The 23,322-nt window shown below is 44.1% G+C and overlaps 2 protein-coding genes across 4 annotated transcripts in view; one reads left to right on the plus strand and one right to left on the minus strand.

Moving 5' to 3' along the window:
• The window catches only part of LOC122395386 (rho guanine nucleotide exchange factor 10), a 45,937-nt gene that overhangs the window by 6,726 nt on the left and 15,889 nt on the right, over nt 1-23,322 (plus strand). Inside the window, exons 3-5 of one of the 3 annotated variants that reach the window (XM_043392901.1) lie at nt 15-271; nt 1,401-1,688; nt 1,904-2,058. In XM_043392901.1, coding sequence (XP_043248836.1) covers nt 15-271; nt 1,401-1,688; nt 1,904-2,058 — 700 coding nt within the window. Of the gene's footprint in view, nt 1-14; nt 272-1,400; nt 1,689-1,903; nt 2,059-12,738; nt 13,166-20,179; nt 20,544-23,322 lie in introns of those variants that run through there. The other 2 variants (XM_043392902.1, XM_043392903.1) reach the window with 2 other exon arrangements.
• LOC122395387 lies at nt 4,670-10,342 on the minus strand. Its single transcript, XM_043392906.1, has 5 exons — nt 10,176-10,342; nt 8,669-8,762; nt 6,952-7,054; nt 5,480-5,793; nt 4,670-5,171 (listed from the first exon to the last, which is right to left on the minus strand). Exons 1-5 carry the CDS (start codon nt 10,207-10,209, stop codon nt 4,754-4,756), a joined length of 963 nt encoding a protein of 320 aa, XP_043248841.1. The 5' UTR covers nt 10,210-10,342; the 3' UTR covers nt 4,670-4,753.

The raw sequence follows: 23,322 nt of genomic DNA on the forward strand, positions 1-23,322 counted from the left end.
CGATTTTCTTTCAGACGGGACTGGCGGAGCCTGCGTCGGTGGCTTCGCCTATGACTAGCTCTTCTCACCAGCATCCCCTTCAAGATTATTCGTACGCTTACTACGAACCTGGCCCGAGCCGACTGCACGGCGCGTATCCGCCGGAAGTGGGCCTGAATCGTGTACAGCAGCAACAACAGCAACCACTACGGCCGGAATCGTTCAAAAGGCACACCTACATGACCCGATACGGAACGGAGGAGAACATTTACGAGGAAATATCCGAGATCAAGTGAGAAACTAAATCCGTACAAAGGTTCTTAAAATCGACCCAGCTAAGATTCTTGGTAACCTTGGAAAAAAGAATCGGTGATCTCGATTAATTCTTAATTTTACAATTATCATTTTTAACAATAGCCTGCTGAGTTAGGTTAGGAAACCTCTGTAGGAGGTTTCGGTAACTAGGGAGAAAGTATCTAGAGGGAAACACATCCTGACAGGAAGAGGGTGTCGGGTTTCAATGGGTGGGTGTCGCCGGTGGCTTCTTAGGGGTCGATACGAGCACCGATGATAGCGCGCGAGAATTACGTTTCATTCGGTCTAAATGGTTGATGAATACGCGCGTACGTCGGTTGGACGCGAAGTGAACTTCACTGATGCTAGTGAATGCGGTTTTAAGTGGACAACAAGCTTCCCGACTGCTTGGCCCGATTCGACGCGCCACGCACCGGATGCCATGAGACGGTGATTAAGTCGCGGGACAATAAGAAAACAACGGTCGTAGATTGTCCGTGCAGCATCCACTAAGTCATTCATCGGGACAGGATAAATACCCATTCACATCGAGTCCGATTCCCGAGTAAATTATTATGCGACTCTGACGGGACCCGATGTTCCTTTTAAACGTTCACGTGAATAGGATGCGTTCACGAGAGCACTTGGAACGAAAGCTCCCTGGGCGCGAGTCTGGAACGGTCAATGAGGTTTAGAGCTATCGTAGAGCTTCCTGTACTGGCCGCCAGAGGGACCGTTCTTCTCGCAAGCACTCGACGTCCCTTCCGTCTGCATACGGTCCTCGACTGACTCCCAATATCCCAGCGTCTAAGCCAATACTCCCCCTATCCTTTGATACTAAGGTAGAAGTATTATTTATGTCAGAGTTCTATAACATCTAAAATTATGTCCTATCGCGCATCATTACCAAATTAGTGTCCTGTAATAGGGTATTTGATTATTTGTCAGAATGAAGAGACTTGGGTTTCCCATTCTGATTCCTTGTAGAAGTATTTGCCTATCCACTTATAGGGAATTTTTCTCGTTAGTAATACAGTGCAGATTTCGATTATACGTTGTGTTGCGAGCAGTTTCGTACGCGAACCTATCGATTCATTATTCGCGGGCTAATCGGTTCAATTCATTAGCAGACAATGCCACCGAGCGTTGCACGGCTCGAGGAGGTCCCTGGTGGCGGAGGAGGTCCGGCGAGTCCAGTCACGGCATCGCCGAGTGCTGGGGGAATTAAATCTGAGCGTGGAGGCGATGCTGATGCCGACCGTGGCCGACAACAACGACGAGGATGAGCCGCAGGATCAACGGGGAGCGTCCACGGAGGAGCTGTTATCTTCGGTCAGTCCCACCGACGACCTCCTATCGCCTGTTGGCTGTGACATGGACAGTGGCTTCAGTGGAAGCTCCAGTGCAAGTTACAGGTTGATAGAAATTGTAATTATAGTTTTAAGGCTGTATTTTTCAACCTTTGTATTTAGAACAATCTTTTTAATATCAGATGGTAACCTATCAGAGTTTCAGAACCCAAATACTATTCTATTTACATTAGTATGTAATGAGAACTACTGACTCGTAGCGTAGCAATTGTACGGTCTTAAGAAGCGAGAGGTAATATTTTTAATTGTTATTTGCTTAGGTCCGGACTAGGGTCCTTGAGGCGAGGAATGGGTAAAACCAGTACGCCGGAATTGGCCGGCGGTCAGCGCAAAACGAAGGCCGCTATGATCTGGAAAAAGGGTTGGAAAGGCTGGAAAAAACTGCATTCTTTCGGCAGCAACAGCAACAAGACTGGTGAGTCACACGCAACAGCCATTTACGCGCTGAGAAATTCCTACGGTTGCTCGGATTCGCGGACGTCGGAGACACTCGTAATCCGACGCTTGGGAATCAGGTGCTCGACCCAACCGGTAACGGTTGTAAAATATTTTTCGGGACCGAGCTGACCGTCTCAAGACGATAAATCCCAACGATAAAAGTGCATTCGACGCTGGTCAAGCTTCGGTCACGAGCCACTCACGGCCACGAATTAATTGCTCTCTCGCGGCTCTGTGACTTCGTTAAAAATTCTCGTTGCGCGACCACGGTGGCTCGCGTGTCACGACTACGAACCGAATGAAGGAAAGAAAGAGACGTCCAGGTGTGCCGTTCTTTTTCCGCAAGTGTCTCGAGAAGCATGCGAACCTCGACACCATCGGTGATGCGCGACCAACGCAGAATGTCTTGAACAGTAGTAATAGCAGAGATTATATCACGCGTATAGAGGGCGTGTTGTCGCAGGTGGCCAATGTTCGACTCGTCGGTGGTAACTTGAACCCCTTAGCTTACCATGACGTCTCAGAGACGTGATAAGTCTACCGGGCCAATCCGTAAGGCAAGGGGTTAAGGCCCCAAACCACTTCTTTTTTCTTTCTCTTAATTTTTAACATAACTTTGTCTATTACAACGATCACGGTGGTCAAACATATCAGAGCATTCAAGTTATCGAACACCTTACCGATCGGTGAAGTTATTCGACCGTCGATGACCCAATTAATTATCGTGTATCGTGACGTGTAGGCAGCGTGCCCGTTGTAATATTGCAAATGGCGATCAATCGTGGAGCGCGTAAGGACCGAACGCCACGCAACACGCGTTCAGATCGTCGGGCCACCTTTTGTCCGTTTATTTCATGGCCCTTTGTCGCGCATAACTGCACAAGTATGTACGGGCCTTTCTTTCATGGGAACACTGGCCGGCGGGGGTATGACGCAAGCGTTTGGTCCCGTGCGCTCGTGTGCATTTGGCGCACGAACAGAGTTAATTATTGGTACTTGGAAGGGGTCAGTTGCGGGGTCACTCGGTGGAGAAGCAGATGCGAGACCACGTGCACGTTCTTCTCTCTCGATGTTTTAATCTCTCTCTCTCCCTCGGTCACTCTCCGCTCGGTCCACGACTCTGGCGGATTTTGAGCTTGCTATACAGGGTGTCTTAACACTTTCATAAAACTATGCGCGAAAACGCGGCTTTGCTCGACCCTCGGGATCGTTTTGACACGTAATAAATTTTCTGTCGCCTCTATTTTCAATTATACCGCGTCTAGGATGTTCCGACGAGAATCATATACTTTTTTCTTTTTACGACGATAAATTCTAACGATGGCGCGTCGAGATTGTAAACGTAGAATCGTCGGAGGGTTCGTGGGCAGATGTTCAGAAAAGAGCAGTCTCTTAAATAGTCGGCCATATGGTTTCCGGGATCCCATCGAGATTCTCGAACGCCTCGGGCCTACCCTAATCTCTCCACCGAACTCGAAGGACACTCGTCTAGCGCTCGAAACAATGCCAGCTTTGTGGTAGTCACCGGATATTGGACTCTTCACGGAATTTCAAGGCAAAGTCGACGAACTCTGTAATCGCGGTGAAAACATCGAACGGTAATGATATCGATAATCGTTTCCCGAGCAACATCAATACCATACGCAATTAGCTTCTGTCGTAAAACGGGAATTCAATAAAATACGCGATCGCCGTGGAATTGAAAAGATAAATCTTATCGTTGTGTTTTCCGTTCTACGAAAAATCGAATACCGTTTCAACCAACGTAAACGTTTGAACGGACTGCGTAGCAGAATGCGTTTAATTGCCAGGGAAAGAAGCAGGCTTCCTTCGAAAGCAACAATGCAACAGTTTCAGCGCGATAGCAGTTGAAAGGAACACGAAACTGTTGGTAAGAATGAAGGTATGCGAAAAGCATCGAAAGAAGGCTAAACGCATTATGAACCGAGAGAAAGGCGCCAGACGAGGCTGGCTCGCGCTATTATCGCGATACTTTATTGGTATTCGTTTCGACAGCGTGTAATATTCGTATCGTAATCGATCTACCTCGATACCGTGATTCTCTTGCCTTTGAGTAACTCTACGATCGATCGATTCCGTCGTTTCTTTTCGCTCGTGATCGTCGACTTTTTTTTTTTACGTCGCAACACTTGCATCGACGCTGAATGAACCACGGCCATAAGAAACGTAATCTCGAGTGGTTTCTCGGGTCGGTGGCGCCTCGCGGCGGCCACCGTAACTAACTTGGTTTATTCTGGTTTCCTCCCGTCGCACTCAATACAATTGCATGGTTCTTTCATTAGTTTCGGAAATAAATCTGTATCTGTTTTTTACACAGAAGCAAGTCGACTCTGTTACAATTTTAAACGATTCACGGTAAACACGATTTCCTATAGAATTCATTGAATAATACAGGTACTTCGAGTCACGTTTGAATATACTCGTACAGGTAAACCTAAAAATATTTTATATCTTCTCGTAGAAAATTCGATATTAATATTTTCAAAGAAGTAGTCGTAACGTAATACCAACATCGTTTATTAAAAGAGACACCTTATAAAGTATAATTTACAGTTAAACCCGTGGTACATTAATCGATCGATTACATAGCCATTCCAGGGGGAAAAGGAAATAAATGTATTTGAATGTGATCCTTCTTCGGTAGAGCTGCGTCACAGCTTATTGGCCATGGTCTCCACGGCGTGCATCACTCGGATCATGATGGATCTATTCTCCTCGTCCCGTCGTTTGATATACTCGAAGATCTGCTCGATACGACGATCGGTCCGTGACTCGTGATCCTCGCGATACGGGGCTCGCGTTCTCCTCGACTTTCTTGGTCTTTCCTCATCCTCGTTACGCGCCTCGGCCGCTTGTCCTTTGTCTCTGGTGGAATCGACGACGTCGTTTCCCCGTACCCTCGACAAGTCCTTAGTGTAGTCCGCCTCCGACGTCACTTTCCTGATCGTGAGCTCCGTGGCGCGCGGCAACCGCGGCATCAGCACACTCCTCGGCTCGCGTTTCCTTCTCGCGTAACTTCTGCTCGTTTGCTTGAAAACCGACGGGTCTTTGGTTTTTCTGACGACGTCGCTGAAACAGACAGATTACGTAAATCGCGCGACGCTCGAGAACGACAAAAAGCCACAATGAAAATTTAACCTGCGCGTTATTATTTTTAATAAATTGTGGCGCTGCTGTTAGAATCTCGTGAGAATCGTAGGAGGACAGAAAAGGCGCTTGTGAGAGCGCGAGCCCTCTGGCGGCGAGCATGGGAGTCAACGCCACAAAATTATTTTCTAATCATTTTATATATCGACTACTGGCAAATTTACGAGTCAATTTGAAGAGCAAAATTTTTGTCTTTCGTTGGAATCATTTCGTGCTTCCTGCAAACATACCTGGTGGTTCCGCGCGACGGTAGTCGTTCGATTTGAATCGAGTCGTCGCTGAACGTCCGTAGCCGTTGTTCGGGGTGGAAATCGACATCTCGTCGCTCGATTTCCGGGTCAGATCCGACAGGAAGCGCGTCCACCGAGGATGTGGGCTCTTCCGGCGTCACGGATACGCAGAGGAATTCGTGGGGATCGATGTACTCGTCGTGATTCGGCGTTCCGCCGCGGTCGTGTCCCAGGAGCTCGTCGATCGCGCTGTAAAAGGGCCAAGAGACGTCGTCCGCCTTGTTTCTGTCTCCGTGTACCGGGTTCCTCAGTTCCTTCAACAGATCGCTGTGGCAGATGCATAGTAACAGGACGAGAGCTAAGCGAGTCGTGCTCGATCGTGTCCCGTGTGATCTGTATTTGTACGTGTACGTATGTATGCGTGCAAGTGTTACCGTGTATCCACACGCCATTCGTTGCTGAACCGTCGCGTTCCTCGCGTGCCTGCCGGTTTACTGATTTTCGTCCCACCGAGTATACAGGGTGATCGGCCACCCCTGTGAAAAATTTTAATGAGGGATTCTAGAGGCCAAAATAAGACGAAAATCAAGAATACCAATTTATTGATGGAGGCTTTGTTAAAAAGTTATTAACATTTAAAGTTCCGCCAGTACTGAATTTTTTTCTCGAAAATGTGCAGGATTTCGGGGGTATGTCTATTCACCAAAAATGATTGTAATTGACCACCGCAACCGAAAATAATTTTTCTAAAACGATTTGAAATTTTTTAATTTTGTCGAAAAATTTCATACCTTCTCGAATTTTTTTCTAGAAAGTGAGTAGGATTTCGGGGGTATGTCTATTCACCAAAAATGATTGTAATTGACCCCCGCAATTGAAAATAATTTTTCTAATACGATTTGAAATTCTTTAATTTTGTCGAAAAACTTCACACCTTCTCGAATTTTTTTCTAGAAAGTAGGTAGGATTTCGGGGGTATGTCTATTCACCAAAAATGATTGTAATTGACCCCCGCAACCGAAAATAATTTTTCCAGAACGATTTGAAATTTTTGAATTGAATTGTTAATAACTTTTTAACGAAGCCTCCATCAACAAATTGGTATTCTTGATTTTCGTCTTATTTTGGCCTCTAGAATGCCTCATTAAAATTTTTCCCAGGTGTGGCCGAACATATACTTTCTATACTTATTTCACGCGGCTAAGAAATCGATATTTTCTTGAAAGAACGTTCTCGCAAACGTCGACGTCGTATCGAATGTCGAGCGACAACTCGAACCGTCGGTTTTCGTATAGAGAGGTTAGGTTTGGTAGATTTTGTCTGTCCACGGGGGGGGAACACGTTTATTATCCTTCGTGCATGGAGGAGGATGAAACGCAAACGAGAGATCCGGAAAGCAAACTAACATCGCGCGCGAATAAACGCGATCGCGGTTAATCGCGAAATAATAAAAGACATCTGCCTCGTCTCACTTTGTACTGCTGCAACAGGTTGGACCATTTCTTCTTCAGCACCCTGTAGTGTACGTTAGCCATAATGGTGGGAAACTCCTCCCGCATCTGTTGCAGTATGTATCTGCAAAACCGAAACAAAACCGGAATACAAAGTCGTGCATTGTTCTCCGACATTTCTCTTATCTTTCTTGTTATCGGTTTCAAATTATCAGAATCGTTTATAATAATTATTATTCCCATCGTACTGGTAATAATACGGTGAAAGGAAAAACAGGAGGCAGAAAAATTCGATTTTCTCGAGAACGATGAAGCTTCGTATAAAAATATATGTAAGTTTCTTTATTTATTTATTAAAAGTCCTCTTGCGTTATATCAAAGGATGGTCGATTAAAAACGAAACACATTAGTATGTTCTTGATACGTCAATTCATAAGCCCTATACAGATTTCTTTTTAACATTTTACGTGTTAAAAAAAAATAGAAAAAGATGCCTGAAAGAAATTTTTTTTTCGCCTAAAAATTTCAGTACCTACTCGAATTTTTTTGTCGAAATTGGGTAGGATTTCAGGGGTATGTGTATTCACCAAAAATGCTTGTAATTAACCCCTGTAACTAAATATAATTTTTTTAGTATCATTTGAAATTTTTTAATTTCGCCTAAAATTTCAGTACCTACTCGAATTTTTTTCTCAAAATTGGATAGGATTTCAGGGGTATGTGTATTCACCAAAAATGCTTGTAATTAACCCCTGTAACTAAATATAATTTTTTTAGTATCATTTGAAACTTTTTAATTTCGCCTAAAATTTCAGTACTTATTCGAATTTTTTTCTCGAAATTGGGTAGGATATCAGGGTTATGTGTATTCGCCAAAAATGATTGCAATTGAGCCCCGCGAGCAAAAATAATTTTTTCAGAATGATTTGAAATTTTTTAATTTAATTTTTTAATGAAGCCTCAGTCAAAAAATTGATTATTTTAGCTTCTAGAATCTGCCATTAAAATTTTCCCCAGGGGTGGTTGAACACCCTGTATATTGAATTTACTTTGTTATGACTTCGCTTCTATGTGGGAGAAGGGGGAGGGATTTCGAGAAACGAACACTGGGGACACTGTTCGCGAGAGAGAATCAAATCGGCATATTGTTTTGCTCTTATCGGGCGCGTACGTTTCGCGCGATAGCGTTAACGTCGAAGACGAACGTTCGATAAGTAACAAATGCATGGCCGCCGGCTGGATGCAATTCTCCGTTGTGCATTTCCGTTTCCGTTCCGGCGATACAAGATATTGCAATTGATGCCAGGCAGCGGTCTCTGAACATTTTCGAATTTTCGTTTATTTATTATTCGAGTTGGTTATTTTTATTAGTTATCGATTAGAAAGAAAGCGATTTTCGTCTTATTTTGGGCTCTAAAATCTCCCATTAAAATTTTTCCCAGGTTTGGCCGAACACCCTGTATAAATCGAGACTTGAAAACTGTTGTAATATAAGTTTAAGTTCTTGCAACAGTTACTAAATAATAACTGTTACTAAATAACAATTTTTAGCGGATAAAAAATTTGAAAATACCATTGTAAGACTGTGATCCTAGATAGCAATTCTTGGTAATATGCGCTAGGATGGTTGAAATTCTCTCCCAAGGCTACCCGGCGTGACCCTCGAAACCATCTTTGTTCCGAGCAAAAAGGAAACGCAGAAAACGAAGCTGTGTTTAAATGATGGCCGTATACTTACTCCCATCCTGCCTGGGCGGAATATTTGCGGCCAGTAAAGAGCTTTCCATTTTCCTTTCTGAGCTGAATGAACCGGCAGGTGAGATTCTCGGTCCCTGTAGACATTCGTAAAAGGGGCGGAGGTGTACTGTCTGTGGCTACCTGCGTGACTAGCGATTATTATCGCATTCCCGTGGCGACTAATCCTCTATTAGACGCTTATTATAATGCTGCTGGAATGTCGCCGACTTCGTGACGGTCAATTGTCGCCGTAAAAATAGTAACAAGGGAACAAGAATTTAAGTAGGAGGAATCCACTTTTCGAAATATTTTTATTCCAAAGTGTTTATAATACTACTTCTAATAAATTATGTATAAAAAATTATTCACAACAAAGGGTTAATACCGCGGGTACACGTGGATGAGGGCGCGGGCGTTAGGCGCATTCCATTATGCATTTCTTTGAGTCGTTCGTGTGCATCGACGTAGCCCGATTGTAAGAACGGGAATAACGATTCAGTTGCGCGCGCGAACGGAACGTTGCGACCGTGAGTAACGTGGCCGTTGCTATCTAGGTCGATTTCTGAAAGATCTCTTAATTGGATATTTAGACGAGTCTCTATAACCGCTGTTAGTTGTCCGTTTCGATGAAACGCCGCGAATTGCCTCAGCGCTACGATCGACGATTGTGCAAATACAATTATTATATTGTCCGACCATTTATTTACGAAACGATGTAAAAGCCGCGAGGAGGTTAGGCAGGATCCGATGCTCGTATGCGCGAACCTTGTTTCCAGCTGGTAAAAAAAAATTCCGTTAGACACGGAACGCGGAGCATCGAATACAAGATTGAAACGTAAAAATAGAAATCGATTACAACGGAGTACCTTTACACGAGAGAAATAATGGAAAACGTGAATGAAATACTCCATGCGTATTTTTATTTGCGCGGAATTTTATTCCGTCGAATCACGCATTCTGTACGCGAAGGAAGAACTACGCGTCCTGCCGATAATGCAACATGTAGAGTGTAATTGTACACGTTCGAGTCGACCGAGTGTTAACAAAGAATGTACACGAGGGACAACGTCGAAATCAGTGGGAAACGCGACGGAAAGAACGAAAATATCCCGATAAAAGGTTTCGTGAACATTTTAAACGAGATCACGGAATGGTCTGAATCGAGCAATGGAAGATGGCAAAGTTCAGACCGACACAAAGCTAGTATTACGGGGACGATGACGCAAGGAGAGACGAATACGACTCGCACTTGCGTATCACTGTGGATCTACGTAGCAAAATGGATTACCCGTCACTGACGTATGCGTGCACGCGGGACTATCAAAACGTGAAACGAAGGGAAAGCACGTCGATGGTGTGCTGCGCGGAAAAATTTTTCCGTCTACTTCGCGCAATCGTCGACTGTAACGATAACTCGATAACGAGGCACAAAAGAGAGAAGTAAATATTCGTACACGTGTTCATCGAGAGACACCGAGAGCATTTTTCCGTTCAAGTCAGAAACTCACATCGAAATTTCGTCTGCTGTGAAGCCTGCGTCATGTTGGCTGTTCGATAAGAATCTACCGAGGATGCGATCGCCCGTGTGAAACCTCCTCATAGTCGAGATTCTGATGCGTACTAAAATCTAGACCTGGTTTCAGTCTACACCGAGAACTAGAGGGGAGTACGTGGAGTACCGGGCTGCTACCGCCGCGGTGGAAGCTGCAAACATAGATTTGGTGGGGACACGATACTTGGACGGTATATACGCGGAGTTTGTCCGTGGACAACGCGTATAACCGGCCGTTCTTTGGGTGCGTGCCAACCAAGAAAGGAAAACAAACCGCGTCGCCATCTCCCATTAGAGCTACGCAACAGCTCTTTTTCCTCTTGCTCGACCAACCGTTCGTCCTCCGTTCCCTCCAATTCGCTGCGTTATCGACCACAGGAGTCCTACCATGTGCATATCGATGCATCCATCGATCGTCTGCCAAAACTGTACAACCTCGCGCGTGTTTAACAATGTCCCTCGTTAAATCCTTTTCGTCTCGAACGTTTAGCTAAAACTTTACGCGCGGATCGGGCAAACGGTATGTATTTGTCTGAAATAGAAGGTTAGAGCAGTGGTGATGCATCGAGTACAGTGTTGCCAAGATCGAACTTGAAGAAAATTTCCATAAATACAAGTAACTTGCAGTCTTGGCTATTTGCCCCTTTGGCAACGCCATTCAAGCGACATATTTTAATCTTGGCCGAAACTTTTATTTCTGCTAGATGGCTCGCTCGGATCGTTTCGTAATGCGGTTCGAACAGCATTGCAGAAATTTGGTTTATCGTTACGTATTTTTGTTAAGGTTAAATGAAAATTCAATATTTTTTTAGATAGATTTGTAATGCTATATGTGCATCACCTTAACGTTATACTTGGGTTACATTCATGCTCGTGCGATATCGCGTCCAGTTTTTCGTAGCGAACGTATTTTGCGCACGCAGCAAAATGCATGGACTTCCGAATCGCGTCATATTTCACATTTGTAAGCATTCTTTGTGTGTCAACATGTTGCTTACATTGGGTTTTCTATGTGTCACGAGTTACAAACAATGCACGCTTCGCAACATTTGTTCTCCTGACAAATTTCAGTTTCCATAATCGCGTTTAAATTATCGACTTGGGTGACCTCCCGCCGCTTGTCGCGTCGGGGGAAACTCCCCCACATCTTACTACCTTGGCCGAGCAGTACAGATGCTCAGAGTGCGACAGCATTCAATTGAAGTAGCAACAGGACCGAAGAGAGGTGGGGGCCCTCGTTCTTGGAACCTCTTTCCCTAGCCAAGTCGATTCTTTCACTCGCTGGGCCATAGGCGCATGCACAGTTTCAAGTCCCACTAGGTTCTCGACGCGAGATCGACGTGTTTAGTCTCGTGAAAATATGACGTCGATAAATCTGATAATGTTGGTATGCAAACATACAGTTAAATATACATTGGTACGTAACGCGATTTATACACTCGTTGCTGTACGAGCAAAGAAATGGTAAAGGTTACTACTACGCGCTAAATACGAGTATGTTTAGATTTTGAGTTTTCCCCTGGGGGATGAATGCAAGACGATTTCCTTTTGCCGTTCCAAGTTTTTCTCAGAATTTCCTACGTTTCCGGTTCGTTGAATACAGAAAAGCTAGGTATACATCTCGAACGAGAGCCCTTGGAGTCCAGCTGCCACATGCTTTTACTGTTTAACAATGCCCCAGGTCAGAGGATCGCACTTTACCAGGGCCGTCCAAGCAGCATAAATTCAACACGACCGTGGCGAGCGTTCAAAGTGGCGCCGCTTGGTGGTCGTTCCGACGAACTACCACAAAACGATGAGGCGGTCTCTGTTTTCCTTTCTCTACGACGGTCGTACCCTCTTCTTCTCTTTTGCCTCTCGCTTCTTCCGTTGCTACTCTCAGAAACGTGTAATCCACTCTCACTCGTTTATCAGGGCCGGCTCGAGGGTATGCAGCAGAGCTTGAAAGGTTCCGAAAATAATTGTTTCATATCGTTATACAAAAGTTCTGGTCGAAACTGTTGGAAGTAAAAGTCGAACTATATCGGTGCATAAACGTATCGAGCGACAAGAGATCGTGTTATATTTATGTTAGATTCTGACCAAAAAGTGTTTGTGGAAGTTAATTAAATTTCGGACTATATCGCCTCAAGTTAAAGATCCCACATTAGTTAGAAGAAAACGATAAAAATTAATAATAATTCGCTTGTTGAAAGTGAGCGCCCCCTAAAGCACGACGCAGCATGTTCGGTGACTGGTTGCCCTACGGGCTAGAGTCGGCCCTGGGTTTTATCTTTGTCTTTCAATAACCGGCCTGTCGGTCTCTCTTTTTCCCGCTTCCTCTCCACGCCAGCCGTTCACTCTTTCATTCTCTCTAACTTTCTCTCTCGTTTGCAGCCTGCAGCACCCTCTCTGTTCCATTCTCTCTCCCGCGCGTCTCTTTTCAGTCGGTCGTCGCAACCTCCGTATACCTCTGTCCCGTTCTATCTCTCCTCCGTACCCTTCGTTTCCATGCAACCTCCCTCAGTGCGTGACGGCTCCGCGGGCCACGGAGAGCCAGAGAGGCGCGCGCGCACGGCCATGTTTACTCGGTTTCGGTGGCGTTTCTTTGTCGGACGGTACGACGCATTCTTATCGGTGCACGCCGCGATATTAATTATGCTCGCGGTCAGCCGCCGTGCGAGCACGTGTGCGTCGTGATTCGTTCGTTGGCCATTGGTACGAGTGTCGTTACGCGGACGCGGCTCTTTTTTGGAAAACCCGAGCGGCGCGCCAGGCTCGGTCGCGTATGTCGGTCCGCCGTCCAGCACTGTTCGCGAGCACGTTGCCGCGACGCGAGTGATACGAATCCCCCGGTGTGCTCGATAAAGGAATCGTCGGTGGTTTAACCTGGAGGACGATACGCGAGATAGATCGCTCGCCTCCGCGAGATGGAGGAGCAGCATAACGGTGTCATCCTGATCAAGTGTAAGTTTCGTTTCGCGCGTGCCTGTCACAATCCCTCGCTTGATCCGTACGACCTTACTTCTCGCGCGCTGTGTTTCTCTCAGTGTGATTTCGCGTCGCATGCACGCCCGGTGACGGCGTTCAACCAGAAACAGAGCATTCACCCCTCTGTCACGGCCGGATCTGAATTCCTGAACCCGTGCTGCTGCTGCTGGCTGGCTGGGCTGCTGTGTCGGTAAATTCGCGACACTTTGAACAAACATAACCGCTAAACGATTTTCGGCGTGTTTGAACGCGCCGCGTGACGCGCGTACGTTTTCCCGGAACGTCGTTGACGTAACGGCCGCACCAGGAAATTTGTTTACGGACGATTTCGACGATTCGGGATATAAACCGTGACACGGTTGCAACGGATTTTACTGTTGCGACACGGGTCGATCATTGTTCCGGTAATTGGGCATCGGCACGGTTGCGTGAAAACGACGAAATGCCCGTATCGTGCGGCGTCAGCTTCTCCAGGACAGTGCCCGTTCCGCGTTCTTGCCGTATCGTCCATATGTCTCTTTCTTACCTACTGGTAGATTCTCTCGCGAACACGTTTGCGGTGCCTTCGATCAGCAAACATTCGCCGAAAGCGTACGAACCGTGTAAACCAATTTTTCAACCGTACCGAAGCTGCGCGAACAGCGTTCAGAAATAATCATATCGATCAATCGTTTCGTAGCTCGATGTCGCTCGATATTGGTGCGGCTCGATTAATATTTCCGTATCAGATTTTTAAACATCCCTCGACGAACAGTTCGTTTGCATCGAAATGTACAAGCGCGTAGTTTCGTAGCCCGTAAACGTTCACGGTATATGGATTTTGCAATTTTATTCCCCCCTGACAGGTTTGCATCGTAAATCCAGTAACTACCGACCGCAGGCAGACCATTATGTCGTGAAACAATAGTATATATCGAATGAATAGTCCGTTACGATACGACGAAAGATTAACCCTATGTTTTTAACACGGAATCGAGGCGCAGTATTCGTAAAGGCGTGATTCCATCGAGGCAACACTACGCGACTCGTACTCGGGGCTCGAAAATCATTGTAATGTAGGGTTAGGTTTTTCACCTTTATCACGAACCATTTCGTGACACAATACCAACAAATGTAAAATTATTTAACTCTATATAGAGCATAATAGAGAATAGAATAAGTATCGAACAGAACTCGTTGTTCATAGTGGGTGATGCAAATGCGACATGTTGCCTAAATGTTGCCTTGTTGGAATCACGCCTTGCTGTTCGACCGTGTGTTGTACGACACCTGTGATACAACATCGATGTAAAATTACGATTCGCCTTAATTCGAGATTGGGACGTTTAGGCGACCTGCTCGGGACACCTCCGCCGGTTAGTTAATATGGTAATTTATGCCGAGTGATGTATTGCCTTATAAATCGCGCGAGCGGTATCGAATGTGCTAGTAGAACAGGGATTCTCAACTATATGGGTCTCTCCGATGAAAGATGTGGATATGGAAAATCTAAAACCCGTCAAATCGACGTGTTTCATAACTCCGATATTAAATACGTATCGAAGTAAAAAAAAATTATCTAGAACTTGTTATTAATTTTATTACATAACATTGCATATTACAAGTAAACTAAATAAATCAACGAACTATTTTTGCATCGATCGACGATAATCACGACGGGTGGAGGCTACAGGAAGAAACGCGACCAAAAAGAGGGCGCCACTAGCAAAAAAAAAAGGTTGAGAAACACTGCGCTAGATCATAGGACCTGTTATACACGCGTGGGCGTGCTTTCTCTTATAAAAGTGCAGATTGAAATGTCATACCAGCATATCGGTATTTCTCCCGTTATTAAAAATGTACCGTTTGTATTCCGTTCGCTCATTGTGCACGTAGATGAACCGGTTGAGATAGTGAAAGGGAACAAATAGGTACTAATTTGTATCTTTCGAAACGACGCGAATAATTGTACACTGAACACGTCCGATTGAATATTCATAGACACGAACCATATACATCGTTTTCCGTACGAGAGGTTATACGGTTCGTCGTATTCGTCAAGGCATGACCACGTGGTTGGATGGCTTCTCTTCCGCGCGCGTATTTCGCCCAGTTTATATTCGCAGTTAACGTTAACGCCGTCTACGCAGCATTGAAACGAGATTTATTACGCAAGACTCACGTCGTGAGCAAAAGCATCGCTCGTCAGGCGGGTAGATAACGCTATCTCGACAGTGGTGCACTGTGGGTGGGAAGAAGGGGGAGGGAGAGGGTGCAAGGGAGTAATTATGGCCCCCCACTTTTTATTTGTTAAAATATTTTTTAAACCTTTTGTTTTATCTATTAAAATTAAATAAGTTCCCTGTAGCCTCTAACAGGGTTTCGTAAAGCTTCAAAAAGTCCTGCAACGTATTTGCATTTTGTTAGTATTTGGTTTAAACCCCACCTTTGCTAAATTTCTAGGCGCGCCACTGGATCTTGCCCAGCTTCGTTCTTTGTCATCGTGTTCCGGCATCTAAACGCTCGAAATATATGTATAGTTGATCGAAGCACGCGTCGTGTTACGTAGCAGTTCGTGCGAAGGTGGCGATAACAAAAAAAAAAAAAAAAGATCTCCGCGAAGTATATGCACGGTTGCCACGAAAGGGGAGAAGAAAAAAAATGTGAAACGAGAGAAAAATGGGACACTGACCGTGACAAGCATCGCGTGTCTGCAACCGCAAAAGGCAATTCGTAGCGATAATGGCGCGGGAGATACACGTAATTCGATACAACCTGTATTATGCAGGATTCGAGCTACTCCGATTTTCCTAAAACCTGTTTCGTTTTACTTTTCCTCTCTCCCACAGATATACATATATCGTTGGCAAAGTTCAATGCCACTAAACGCATATGTTTATCTTTGGTAAATTCATAATTCGTGGATACTTTCTTTTACTACTAATCTCCTCCGATATGGCGGTGTCAATTTCATCTTCGTTGAAAAAAAGATTAATGTATTACATGTTTGAGTGAATAGTTACGTTGACCCCGTATTACCGATTGGAGGTTAACAGCCAGGGTTCATTGTTATTTATAGGTTAAGACAAGAAGCTTTTAATCGCTCCTCGAACCATTGTTCACGACGGGTCCGAACAGCAATCTTCGTTGAATTATTATTTGTGTTAAATTTTAAGTTAAATTAAATAGTTGTAGGTTATGTCGGCCTCAATACCATTTACGATAGAAAATAGTTTCAACGTGTCGCTTGATATTCCCAAAACGGAATCTATATTGTAAAGAGTCAAGGTTCGTAGTTATTCAGTGGTTGAGAAACGAAGCTTACAATGGCCTTTCGAACCATTGTTTATAACGGGTCGAGGTCATCGATCGGTTATGTAATACCGGGCCGATGTGCTCGCGTTTAGAATCCACCCATCGAGGAAGGCTCCTGCGCGAAGTGCCTGCGCGTCCATTGAAAATGAAAAGTTTTCCAGTTAACGCGAACGCGCGGTGGTGCGCGTCGTACGGGCGAACAGTTCCAGCTAATCTCAGTTATGCGTGTTTGAACGTGAACGATTAAGGGGGACCAGGCGTAGTCGCAGTAAATTCGACTCCCGAGCTAGCGAAAAAGGAAGTATTCTCGTGCCGATGACTCCTCGAATCGTGTACTCTGTCGTCAGAAATAAAGTTAGTGGGGAGCACGTGTGTCACTGTAAAAAGCCGTGGCCTCTCCGTGAGTCGCTCACACGACTCCGGCGCAGCTACGTGAGCGCTCACAATGAGCATTCAAGTGTTGCGCTGTTGCCAGACTTATATTAGGCCCACACTCTCTCCTATATAGTCGCTTTTAACTAATTGACGCGCCCTAAAATTAATGCTCGGCGTCGTGAACGCGAAACACCGTTCACTTCTTTTTTTCTCTCTTTTTTTTTTTCCTGTTGACTTTGTGCCAGGTTTTGCTTAACGAGACTTCTTCTCACGATACTTTTTACGTATGTATATACGTATGCGTGTATGTACACTCGAGACATGTCAAGTATGCACGCATGTTTTATTGATATTACGTGAATCGAATACTCGGCGAAGAATTTTTGTAGTAAACGAGGTAAGAGTGAATGAACAGATTTGATACATTCACTGTAAATATATAATTGCATTAATATTTCATTTTCTGGTTATGTAATATATGGTTCTAACGATAGACACTCGAGCGTTAAATTTTTATGCTCTGGTCTTTTAATATAGTATCTCTTTTTTTTAGAAATAGTATTCATCTAAAATTGCATTGGTTTTATATGGAGGATAAAGTTTACACGAACTTCAAAGCAAATGTTTTGCGTTGAAATGTGGAGCAATTAATTGCCGCGCTAGGATACAGATTAATAACACTCGTAGTAGTTAATTGGTTGTGTCGGGATATCACAATTTTACGCGTGTACACACCTGTGACGCAACACATTACAAGACGCTTCCGGAAGACAAGGACAGCATTGTATATCCTCTGTTTAATTGAATTGCCCTCGTGATTAATTGTGGCCCCCTCTCCTCCAACCGTCACGACTCATTTAATGTTTCGACAATTATAATAGTATAGTTGCTTCGCTGGACCACTAATCGAGGTACATACTGCTACTTTAAATACAATTATCATTGGATTTCATTTATATGGAAATGCACGCAATTATCTCAGAATTGCAATTGCATTAAAATTATTTACTACATATGCGTTAAATTGGCAACAAGGACCAGTGCGTTTGCAAATGAGAAAGTGCACTGCGTGTGGGATGCATCGTAGAAATTGCGGTGCTACCTGTACGGTCTGTGTGAGAACGGCCATCTACCTGCAGTTTGTTGTGCATTGCTGCATTGCACCTGCATGGTATGCATTATCCGTTCGGTGTGCTCGTTCCTATTTAACCATAGAGGGCCTGAAAAGCCACTATAACAACTTCTGGTTTTAATTTTTACGAAAAACCACCAGCCAATAATTTTTTCAATCTTCAATAACAAATTTACGTTCACATTTTTAAAATTCAAAATGGCGGACAAAAATAAAAAATTTTTTTGCGTAAAGCCTTCGAGAACAAAATTTCAATTATAGAGTGAAACATTTCGCAACGAATGAATAAAAATTTAATTGTTCGATCGAATAAATATTAAGAACAAATTATTGTACGGTAGTGTTATTTTTTGTTAGTTGTTATGAGAATAGGATTCTGCGCCTATGGTCGAAAGGAACGCAGTCAAGGGGATGCGTTCCAGATTCTATTTTCGCTGAAAGGTAACAATAATATGCGGCTAGTAGGCGAGACGCGTTTACGTAGGTGTTCGATACAACGGGCATGCTTAACTGGTTCGAGTAACATGAATTGTCCCTGCAGGTTTCGAGCACACCTATCCATGCAGGCGAGAGAGCCGGTGTTCGCGATAGAGTTCCCCGAGCATCTGTTCGGCATATCGTACGTGTACAGTTATACGCGTAGAATGCGCCACGCGTGTTTCATTGATACGCGTAACAGTAATTACGGATAAAAGAGCATTAACGTGACTTGTTCGACCGAGCAAAAAGGCGTGTTGGCTATTCGAGGAACGCGACCGACGGAAAGGAAGACAATTGGAAATAGTAGATTAGAAAGCTTTCACCGTATTGTACGTTTCTTCTTGTTCTCGTAGCTCACGTGGTCGCGTTTACGCGTGCTACGATTACGCGAATTCCAACATTTATGAAATGGTCCAGTTTACGAGGTAATACAGCTGCCACGATATTCTCCTTATTCTCTTAAATGTATATCGTGAAAAAATGATTATATATCGTGCGCACTGATAGATGAAAGTTATCGTTGCACCTGCACACGACACTTCCTGTTTGTATAAAAGTCTTTGTTTGCCGAGGACCGAACGAAAGACGAAACAACGTCGACCGATTGCACCTGCTGTGGCTCCCCTAACGTTATCGCGAACGATAAAGGGAGCCACCTGAGTAGCAAGCTAAAAATCTTAAATAATTCGCTCCATCGCGGGTCAAGTGAAAAACAAAATTTTTTTTATTTTCGATAAGTATAATAAGTATAATGATTATCTGGGCTCCTTACGCGCGAATTATGGATGCAGGGATTCGCTATGAGCTCTTTTAAGCGACGACTTGCGCGCGTTTCGTTCTCTGTATACGCAATGCCCGCGCGTAGGATTAACAAATAGGCTGCGAGCACGAACGATAAAACGTTGCTGGGACCGTATTACCCCGATGTGTCATTAACAACTAACTTGTGTAAATTACTCACACGCGCGAACCGATACGAATCTACGCGAACACATGTCTCGACGCACACGCACGCGGAGATAAACGAGAGGCAGGACACTGATAGCCACGTTTTCGTAACTCCCGATAAGTCCGCATTGCACGACACATTTCGCACTGTCCTCCTTTTCAAATTAATTTTTCTATCCTTCGACGATATGATTCAATATTTGTTAATATTCTCGAATAGATTTACTGTTTCAGCTCAGCGTGGGTCATCGATGAATCACACTTGCCTCCAAGTCCCTAGTGCCACGTGACTGACCTATACATCGCGACTCCTTTTATAATACATATATTCTCTTTCGAATGTGACTCCATCGATCGTACACAAAACGTGCGATATCGTTTGACGAACACGTGCGTGGTCAGGTTCCAGATACACTATATTCCCTTACGCCTTCCTTCGCTACAAGTACTGTTCTCGTCGATATATCAACAGCCAGAGAAATAACAGTTACAACATTTTTTAATAGCTACCTTCATACAAACCTTGATTTTAAATTCAATTTTTGTCGAAACATTGTTCGTCGGTGTGTACGCATCGCCGCTGCGTGCCCCGTGCATTCGCACGCGTAAAAACGCATGCGCCTCTCTCGGTATCCGCGTGCATCACGGGAGACAAGCTCTCCGTCCCGTTGTCTCTGTTGCGCGAGAGGGAACGCGCGTGGGTCGACTGCTACAGAGAATGAGCGACGCGGCTCGCGGACGAATAGTGTTCATCGCGTGCTCCAGCTCGGCGGTCACGTTTCCCCTATCTCTCCGGGATTGACCGTGTTTACATCCGAATCTTTTGTGCCTGAGATCGAAAAAGCGAGGCCACGTTCGGGCTGTCGGTTTCCTAAAAATATATGTGTCGTTGGTGTGGACAGTGCATCGATGGTTCTCCCGTCATATTCGTAATTTCTCGACACGAGTAATGTGACGCGAGGACGCGTATTCGCGTCAAGTCCAGACGTTGAGAATAAAACGGGAATAGCAGAGAAGGAGCGACGACGAGGAAACTGCGACGTTCCGCCGTATTTGTTGTGATCGGTGCCCGAGGATCGTTTCTCCCCGAGGTCCCTGGTGTGTTTCTACGGGTCTCTTGAACCGGTCAGTACGAGTAACCAAGGCTTACGATGTAATAAAGTACAAAATGTACAAACTCGATTATTTTCTGAGCCGGTCGGGGGTATCCACGCGGAGTGGGTGTGCATCGGGGATGCCGCTTCTTGCGTGTCTGTCGTGAATTAGTTGCACCGTATCGAATTAGTCACCTCTGATGTTTGTTAAGTTTCCACTGGTCGGCGGATATTGTTTCGAGCGTGCAGGGAGATGATTATCAAATCGTACGAGTATTTTTCTAGAAGCCAAATGTAATTTTAACGGGTATCGATCGTAACAACGTTTTATTTACTAGATTATTATTTTTTCTCGGTAAAGAACATAAACGTAAATGAAAAAGTTTTCATTGTACAGCAAGTCCTCGAGTTACACAGATTCGTAGATACGTGGCTATGTCTTTACTGGTGTCCTTGTACATATTCTGTGAACATATTTACATATGAATTGAAGTTTCACGGCTTTGTATTTTTCTTTTCATAAAAGTAAGGAACATTGCACACCAAATGTATTGTACGAATAAAAAGAGATTAGTCTTGGCAAGAATTGTCAGTTGAATCGAATTTAGAAGTTTCAGGCGGTTTTTGATATTGATATTGACATTTATTTATCAACGCGATACGTTACAAACTAGCACTTTTTTTCATAAATTTTATAATAGCTATTAATATCGTCTTTCACTCTCGTGATAAAAAGACCATCAGAAGTGCAATTAACGAGTTATCGCGCGCCATCAATGTACCCTCATGTTGTACTCTGTACAATTGAAAGAAAAAAAAAAAACTAATGTTCGATCGTCTTGTTACGTTTAACAAAGTTTGCGCTCCAACGGTGTGGAATTATGGAATTGTGGACACAATTGGACGTTCGTTTCCCCATATATTTGCTCGTGAAAAGAGGATGAGTGGGTAGCTCGATAGAAGAGAGAGCGAAGGACTACTATTATTCGTGTCGTATTAAATCGAACAGTTATATTTATTCGATCTCAATTCCATGGAATACAAAAAGAATAGTACAATGGAGCCACGGAATGGTAATATCGACGATACAGGGATCAGCGCTGGTCTATAAAGGGTGCAATATTTCATTTTTATTTTCCCCATCTATAACGGTCGGATGGTATTGTAGCGATAAAATGAAAATATAAAATGAAATTAAATGAAAATATCGTTTTATTTAAACAACTATTATATATTTTAAATAATATTCAATATTTCAAAATTTGTCCAAGCATTGATTTTATGTTGTTAAGAAATGTTGAAATGCTCGTGGATGATATTGCAACACACAGCACGGCGGAAATTCTCTTTGCTTTTTTTTTTTTACGGAGACTACGCGGACCTTCAAACGTTGATCTCAAGAGCACTTTGTCGAGCATACTTGATGCATGAGCGGAGGGTTTACATGCTCGCTAGTTTCCTTCGTGCGCCGCGGGAATGATTCGAACTCGTTAAAAAGCGAAGGAAAGAAATTCCACAAATATTTTTCTATGTAAAAGGGACACGTGCTTTTATCTGCATGAACGGGTCAACCGATTCTCCGTTTCTACTTTGCTTGCTCGTGTGTGGCTTGGCGCGTGGGTGGACCACGTTTCCAAACATCTTCTTTCGTGAAAGTCCACGCGTTGCGACACGACACACAAAATAAAAAAAACACTGTTTTTTTTACTATTAAAGGAGATTAATACAGGGGCGGGGGGGGTAAAAAATATTCAACGAGGCCCCCCTCGAGTTAGTGCTTATTTATCGTGTGTTTAGAACCGGCCCTAAATGTCCCCAGATGCACGGGGAATTTATTCGCTGCCATAAATAAATTTAAGCACATTTTAAAGACACCCTAGCGGTCGTTCTTCGCATTATTGAACATGATTTTTTGATCACCGTATGCGATGAATGGCGGCGCGATAATCGACTTCCTGCGCTCGAGTAAACGCACGAAGCAGAAAGGGGTGTCTCGACCGGTCGTGTTTATCTCCGAAGACAGTAATGATCAAGTCTGCCAATGGTGGTGGCCGATGATTTATCCTTTAAGGCCCGGATCTACGAGTCGTCGTTTTTCATTCCTCGAACCACCGTTCAAAGAGCATCGATGCATTGTTTTCGCCCGTTTCGACGAAACTTGATAAATGTTACGACAAAACGCCGCCGTGATAAACCGTATTATCGTGGTCTTCGAGGGTCTGTGCACTTGAACAATCACCGAGACGTTTCAATTTCGACAGAACGCACGGATGCGCGCGAGACGAACGTGTTTCGAATCACGACCTTCGCTATTTTATAGTTATTTAGTTATTTGTTAAACTGGTATAAAAGCTCATTATTTTGTACATGTTGCAATAGCAATTTATCTTTTGTTCGTTGCTGGAGATTTTTATACGAATAAGAATTTTGCCCATCTTCGTTTATTTTCAGCTTGGTTAGCTGAGTTCTGAGGACGACCACGAGTCAGCCTCGAGGCCGAACTGACGTGTCGAGCGAGCATTCTGAATGCGTTATGTGTCGTTCGTAGTGGTTTCCGGTTTGCAAGAAGAAAGGATACGACGCGAAGATCGCGTCCTTTTTGTCTATGATGTTTTCATCCTTGAACATTTAACCTTCTTTCGCTGTCCCGAAGTAATCTCCGTATTTGTTCTGTTCTTCGTTTCGTGTGCCAAGCACAGATTTAATCAATTTCAACAGAATATTTTGAATATAGTATTTCACATCGCGCGATATAAAATAATCAGTCGTTACTGTTAATTCCGTTTCGTCCAATTCGTTCGAGTAAAAAG

The sequence above is a fragment of the Colletes gigas genome, unplaced genomic scaffold (genome assembly GCF_013123115.1).
Source record: "Colletes gigas isolate AHSC1104 unplaced genomic scaffold, ASM1312311v1 Colletes_gigas_Sc00005, whole genome shotgun sequence".
In the NCBI taxonomy this organism is placed as follows: domain Eukaryota; kingdom Metazoa; phylum Arthropoda; class Insecta; order Hymenoptera; family Colletidae; genus Colletes; species Colletes gigas.